Source organism: Lactuca serriola, chromosome 7, assembly GCF_051521515.1.
Source record: "Lactuca serriola cultivar US96UC23 chromosome 7, Lser_US96UC23_V15, whole genome shotgun sequence".
Classification (NCBI taxonomy): Eukaryota; Viridiplantae; Streptophyta; class Magnoliopsida; order Asterales; family Asteraceae; genus Lactuca; species Lactuca serriola.
This window is the reverse complement of record NC_136414.1, coordinates 184,914,652-184,921,264: the sequence shown is the minus strand read 5'-3', so window position 1 is coordinate 184,921,264 and position 6,613 is coordinate 184,914,652. Positions and strand designations below refer to the sequence as shown.

Sequence of the window (6,613 nt, the reverse complement as noted above, 5' to 3'; positions counted from 1 at the left end):
CATTAACATAGAATTTTGCATAACCATAAACCTCAGTGGTAATCGCTGAGAGTCTCAAGGGTTATATTGATGAATGCAAAAGCGATGGAGAAGAGAGTAGATCGATACAAGAAAGAGAAAGTACCTTTGCAATGCGAATGTGACCATGCAAATAACTCTTAACTCAATGTGAGAAGAGTAAGGTAGGTCATCACTGATGTGAATTTGCAGCCTGATTGGGAAGAATTGATTGGTGAAATCAATTTCATTAAGGCTTCCCAGTAGAGTCGTCGAGGCTTAGGTCAACATACAGCAACATGCTTCTAGGGACACTTAGCTAATTCATAAGTAAAAGGAGTTATACCCGCCCCATCACACAAGTAGATAGAAAATATGAACGTCTTCGTTTATGATATTGGTATGCAAAGGAAAATGAACAAAAGATAAAAGTATTTTGTGATATTGTTGTTTTGAAAAGCAATAAAATAAAGAAAATAAATTAATTTTGGTTTTTGAAGTGTTTATGAAAATAAGGGAAAAAGCAAACTGATAGTGAACAGTGAATTGCGAAAGGTTGCGAACGTTCGCACCGATTTGCAGTGAAAAGACAAGTAATGAACAGTTGACTGTGAAAGGCTGCGAACGTTCGCACCAATTCGCAGTACTGAACAATTTTGAAAACGGAGATAAGATAAACAAATCAATCAAAGAGATAAGTAAAGATACACAAAATATACAAAAGGATATTTGAAATACCAAACCACGAATGAACGGATCACTGCGAACTACTGTGATCGTTCGCATTGATAAAACTGACTGACAATGAACAGTGGACTGCGAAACCCTGCGAACGTTCGCACCGATTCGCAGTGATGGTTTTGTGAATGAGATAGTGGATTTGGTACAGAATCAGCTTCTATCATTCCCAGTGCTTGAAGGATTCTATTAAATGTTGCTTCTGGTAGGGCCTTGGTGAATATATTGTTGGATTAGTGTTTAATTCCATAACTATTTTGGTATTTACTTGACCTAATGGTGCATGGTCCTTTTGGGTTGCCTTCACCAAATCAACTTGATAAGATGATTTATGGAGATGAGATTTATATGATTTATTGATATATATTATGAGAATAATATATTAAAGGAGAAATCATATTGTTTAGTTAATATTAGTCAACAATTAATTAAGAATTAATTTTGTGGCTAAAAGAGATTAATTAAACTTAGGGGCTAGAACTATCAATTGTGTGATAGTTGAATATTGGGCTAATGGACTCCATATTAGAGGAGTGCACGAATTCTATGGAGAAACCCATTAGAAATCATCCAAGGCCTCTAAAGAGTAAGTCCATGGGCTGCTTAGGGCCTAAGCAGTCAAATTAGGGTTTCCTTGTTAGATAACCATAATGGCCTCACATATTTAAGGACCCCTAGGGCACCAAAAACGTGGCTAACTGATTCCTTAGGGTTTCTAGACGTTTTTGAGTGCCTCTCCTCTTCTCTTTCTTCATCCTCTTTCTCTTGGTGTTTGCGAGCCATTAGAAGTGTGACATTTGTGACACTAAGCTTTCAGAAGCCAATTACAAGGAGGAATAGATTGTTATTACTACATAACAATCAAAGGTAATTTCTAAACCCTTAATTCGGTTCATAGTATGATAGATCTAGGGTTTATGGCTTTGGATGATTATTGCATGTTCATTAGACAAACAAGATCCAAAGCTTTAGGGTTTGCATGTACACCATAGGAATGATGTAGTGCTTAAAACCCCTCATATATCAGCCAATTGATCAGCAGATCTTACGAAATGAATCTCAACGTTGCCATCTTCCACATGATCCTTGATAAAGTGATACCTCAGTGCTATGTGTTTCATTTTTGAGTGTTGCACTAGGTTGTGACATATGCGAATAGCACTTTTGGAGTCACAATAGAGTGGAATTCCTTTCATTTTCAAGCCATAGTCGCAAAGTTGGCTTTGAATCCAAATGACTTGAGATGTGCACGAAGCTGCAACAATGTATTCAGCCTCAGTTGTTGACAACGAAATGCATGTTTGTTTCTTTGATTTCCAACTCACCAGCTTGCCATCGAGAAATTGACATCCGCCAGTTGTGCTTTTTCGATCTAAACCGCAATCCTCCAAATCAGCATCTGAAAATGCTTGTACGAAGAATCCTGATTTTGAAGGGTACCATAAACCAAGAGATGAGGTTCGCTTCAGATATCGAAAAATATTCTTTAAATTCATCATGTGAGGTTCGCATGGATTAGCTTGAAACCTTGCACAATAACAAACAGAAAACATAATGTCTGGTCGACTAGTTGTTAAATACATCAAAGACCCTATCATTTAGCGATAGAGGGTCATGTCAGCAGCCGGTTTTTCCAGAGAAGGTGTTAACTTCATGCCAAACACCATGGGAACCTTCACTTTTGACTCTCCCATCATTCCAAACTTATCGAGCAGGGTTTTCTTGTATGCCTCCTGATTAATGAAAGTTCCTTCCGGTCCATGTCTAATGTTTAATCTAAGAAAAAAATTAATTGGACCCATTGAGCTCGTCTCAAATTTAGTTTCCATCAACTTTTGGAACTCAGCTGTTAGGTCGGGATTTGTAGATCCGAAGATGATGTCATCAATATAAATTTGTACGATCATCAAATGGTCACCCTCTTTCTTGCAAACGAAGGTTTGGTCAACCGAACCTTTCTTAAATTTGGACATTTTAAGAAAACGAGTAAGAGTTTCATACCAGGCTCTTGGAGCTTGCTTTAAACTGTAAACCGCTTTGTCAAGAATTTAACAGTGATTGGGATATTTTTCATTTATGAACCCAGGCGGGTGCTCCACATAAACTGTCTCTTCCAATTCGCCATTTAAGAATGCACACTTCACATCCATTTGAAAAACTTCAAAAATTTTGTGTGCTGCATATGCCAAGAAGATGCGAACAGATTCCAATCTAGCTACGGGTGCGAAAGTCTCTTCGTAGTCAATCCCTTCTTCCTGGCAATAAACTTTGACTACCAGTCTAGCTTTGTTTCGGATTACGTTCCCTTCTTTGTCCATCTTATTTCTGAACACCCACTTTAATCCAAACACAGATGCATCCTTTTGTGTAGGAATCAGTCTCCATACTTTGATTCGCTCAAATTCATTGAGTTCATATTGCATTGCTTGTACCCAATCTGAGTGATCGAGTGTAGTTTTAACATTTGGTTCAAATTTGGAGATAAACGCATTAAACATGCAAAATTCCACTTGAGAGAATAAAGCAGTTTGTTTCGCTTTCAGTTGAGAACGTGTGAGAACTCTTTCTGATGATTCACCAATGATTTGGGTTTTTGGATGATCTTTCGTCCATTTGATAAGGGGAGGGTAATTTGGATCATAGGAGGGATCTAGTTTAGCATTTACTTCTTCTTTGAATTCTGACTGTGTATCATCATCTTCATCATTTGAATTAACATTCTCCCCCTCGAATGATGAAACAGTTTATGCTTCAGGCTCAGAATTCTCCCCCTCGATTGGACGTTCATTGGGTATGGTGGTTAATAAATTCTCCCACTGGAAAGCAGAATGGGAAAATTCACTTGGATTTTGAGAGATGGCAGATACTTGATGTCCACCTTCACTTGAAGGTTCGCTTTCCATGACTTTAGCAGCTTCGTCAATAACCTTCTTCAGATTGTCTACTTTGTTGTCAGCAGCTTTCGCTTCAGAGAGAATAGCAGACTCTGGTTCATCAAAGAGCGTCACATATTCTTCAAATAAGTTGGAGATAGGAATCGTGACTTAACCAGTTTGAGGAAAGATTTCGTTCATTGGTTCTTTGCTGGACGTGAGTTTCTTCACATAGTTATCATCAAACGACACATAATACGTTTCTTCGATTTTCTTGGAGCGTTTGTTTAGAACCCTGAAGGCTTTTGAAGTTAGCGAATACCCAAGAAAGATTCCTTCATCTGCCTTCACATCAAACTTGTTTTAGTTTTCTTTAGAATTGAAGATGAAGCATCTTGAACCAAACACATGGAAAAACTTGATGTTAGGCTTGCGGTTGTTTCAAATCTCATAAGGAGTTATTGCAAAACGCTTATTGAGTAAAGACCGGTTCTGGGTGTAGCAAGCAGTGGCAATAGCATCAGCCCATAAATACAAGGGTAACGATGCGAAACTAGGCATGGTTCGGGTTGCTTCACACAATGAGCGATTTTGCCTTTCAACAACTCCATTTTGTTGTGGAGTATAAGGAGCGGAGAAATTGTGTGATACTCCGTTTTCAGCAAGAAATTCGTCAAACGCTTGGTTTTTGAATTTAAGCCCATTGTCACTGCGAACGTTGCGAAACAGCTTTCACAGTTGAACTTCAATCTGTTTGATAAAATCTTTGAGCTTTGGAGTTGCATCTGATTTCTGTCTAAGAAAGAACACCCAGTGAAATGAGAAAAGTCATCAACAATTACTAGTATATACTTACTACCACCAAGGCTTTCAATAGCAGAAGGACCGCAAACGTCGATGTGTAGAAGTTCCAAAGGTTCTATAACTTTCGTGTTCACGATCGTTGGATGACTTTTTCTACTTTTCTTTACCATCTCACAGGCGGCACATAAATGTTCCTTGTCAAACTTTAGAAGTGGAAGTCCTCGCACATGATCACCCAGAACTAGCTTGTTGATGTCTTTGAAGTTGAGGTGTGAGAGCCTTCGGTGCCACAGCCAACTTTCGTTAGGATGCACTTTCGTTAGTAGACATATAGGCTTCCCTCATATTAGATTGAGGTTCAGTGGATACATTTCCCCTTTTCATTGAGATTTCAGCAAAATAGTCTTGGTCTTCTTTTCTATTATTTCTAACCCTTCATCATCAAACGAAACCTTCAGCCCAGTTCTTACCACTAGTTGCGAAACATTGATTAGATTGTGTTCCAAGCCTTCTATGTATGCCACCTTTCTGATTGAGAAATCTCCATTTTTGATAATCCTATAGCCTTTTATTGTGCCAAAAGAATTGTTACCATACTTGACACATCCACCATCCTTCAGAGCACGAAACTCCCGAAGCTCTTCCCTTCTCCCTGTCATGTGACGTGAGCAGCCACTATCGATATACCATACATCATCGAACTGCTCGTCATGAATAACCTGAAAAAATTAAGCAGATTTAGGAACCCAAAGGTTCTTGGGTCCTTGTGAGCCTTTTATAAAACAGGGAATAGTAAGAGAGGAATCAACAAAAAAGGTTCGTTTTATTAAGGTGGTCTCATCTTTTCTTTTGATTGTGAAAACTTTGATTTTGTTATCTTTTGATGCTTTAACCTTAGGTTTAGGAATTGGATATTTATTGTTTTCAAACCCTTGGTTTTGTTTCCTTAGGTTACTATTCATCTTCTTTTCGTCTCCTAAGACGATCTTCCCTTTTCCCTTTAGAACTTCTTTCGGATTGTGCATTGAGTGAGAGGAATGTGTTTTAGAAGTGAAACCTTGCCTTCGGGTCCTTTCGCTTGTGGATGAGGAACCGAAACTGCCCCTTTGGTTGTTGAGTTGAGAACCGAAACCACTCTTTCAGTTTCTTTCGCTTCTATTTTGGGGACTGAAACTTCCCTTTCGGTTTGCTTGGCTACATGAATAGCATTATGTAAAAGAAGTAGATTGATTCTTTGACACTCATTTATCCTTAGCGGTTGAACTCTTGTTTGATCGAACATAATTTTGGTTTTAGGACTGCCAAACTGTTTCCTTTAAGCGAGATTCTTCTTGTATCGCCTGTTACGTTGATGTTTCTTTTCAGACACCTGTTTGGGAGTTTTATGGATGTTGACCTTCGGTTTCGATCATTCATCATGAGTTTTGCTCTTTAGCGAGGAGGTTTTGCTTGTAGCCTTTGACTGGCTTTCTTGAAACCTTTTTGGTACCACTTGTGCTTGGCACATAGAAATGCGTAGGCTTGTTAAGCGGTTCTGCCACATATATGCCTTTGACTCTCCATGATGTTCTCTTAGACAGACCAACTGTTTCATCAGCATTATCGATTGGAGCTGACCAGAAATGTTCCTCATAGCCGTCAGCATTATCTTCGTTCACTAATGCTGTGAGTTCGGCTATTTTCTTCTGTGTAACGTTGGTAACTGCATAAACCTGATTTGGAGTAGTTTGGACCTTCTGATACACCACAACCTTTTCTTTCATAACTTTGGATTATTTTGGGACAAATGAGCGAATTCAACCGAGTTATCAGAAATGATATTTTTGGTCGGTTCGGGTTTGCTCTTGACAAATTCAGAGCAGTCTACCACATCTTCTACAGATATTTCAATCATATCATCATCCTCATCAAATTCAGAAGTATTTTCAACATTAATTTTTCTTTCTGAACTCAACTTGGCATTCAACGAGTCAAATTTCTTCATAGTTTTGGTTTTCATTTTCAATTTATCATTTTCGTCCAATAAATTCTTAAGCATGTCCTTGTGGTCTTTGGACTAGATAAAAGATTCAATTTTTTCAAGACCAATTTTATAGCCAGGAGGAACTTCATCAGACGAGACAACAACTTCACAATCATAAACATCAGCATCAATTTCGTCCTCCTTTAATTCAAGGAAGGGAAGAATCATACTGTGAATT

General features: G+C 38.3%; 1 protein-coding gene across 1 annotated transcript; it reads right to left on the bottom strand.

The window, feature by feature from the left end:
* Window positions 1-1,933: 1,933 nt before the first annotated feature.
* Window positions 1,934-4,582, bottom strand: LOC145064630 (uncharacterized). Its single transcript, XM_079012042.1, has 7 exons — window positions 4,204-4,582; window positions 3,785-3,949; window positions 3,603-3,721; window positions 3,287-3,419; window positions 2,937-3,172; window positions 2,061-2,198; window positions 1,934-1,990 (listed from the first exon to the last, which is right to left on the bottom strand). Exons 1-7 carry the CDS (start codon window positions 4,580-4,582, stop codon window positions 1,934-1,936), a joined length of 1,227 nt encoding a protein of 408 aa, XP_078868168.1.
* Between the last annotated feature and the right edge of the window lie 2,031 nt (window positions 4,583-6,613).

Coding starts and splice junctions, on each gene's coding strand:
- LOC145064630 (XM_079012042.1), bottom strand. CDS start 4,582: ATGGTAAAGAAAAGTAGAAAAAGTCATCCAACGATCGTGAACACGAAA. Junction 3,950..4,203: donor CAAAATGGAGTTGTTGAAAG/GCAAAATCGCTC, acceptor ATGTGAAGGCAG/ATGAAGGAATCTTTCTTGGG. Junction 2,199..2,936: donor CCGTAGCTAGATTGGAATCT/GTTCGCATCTTC, acceptor CGATATCTGAAG/CGAACCTCATCTCTTGGTTT.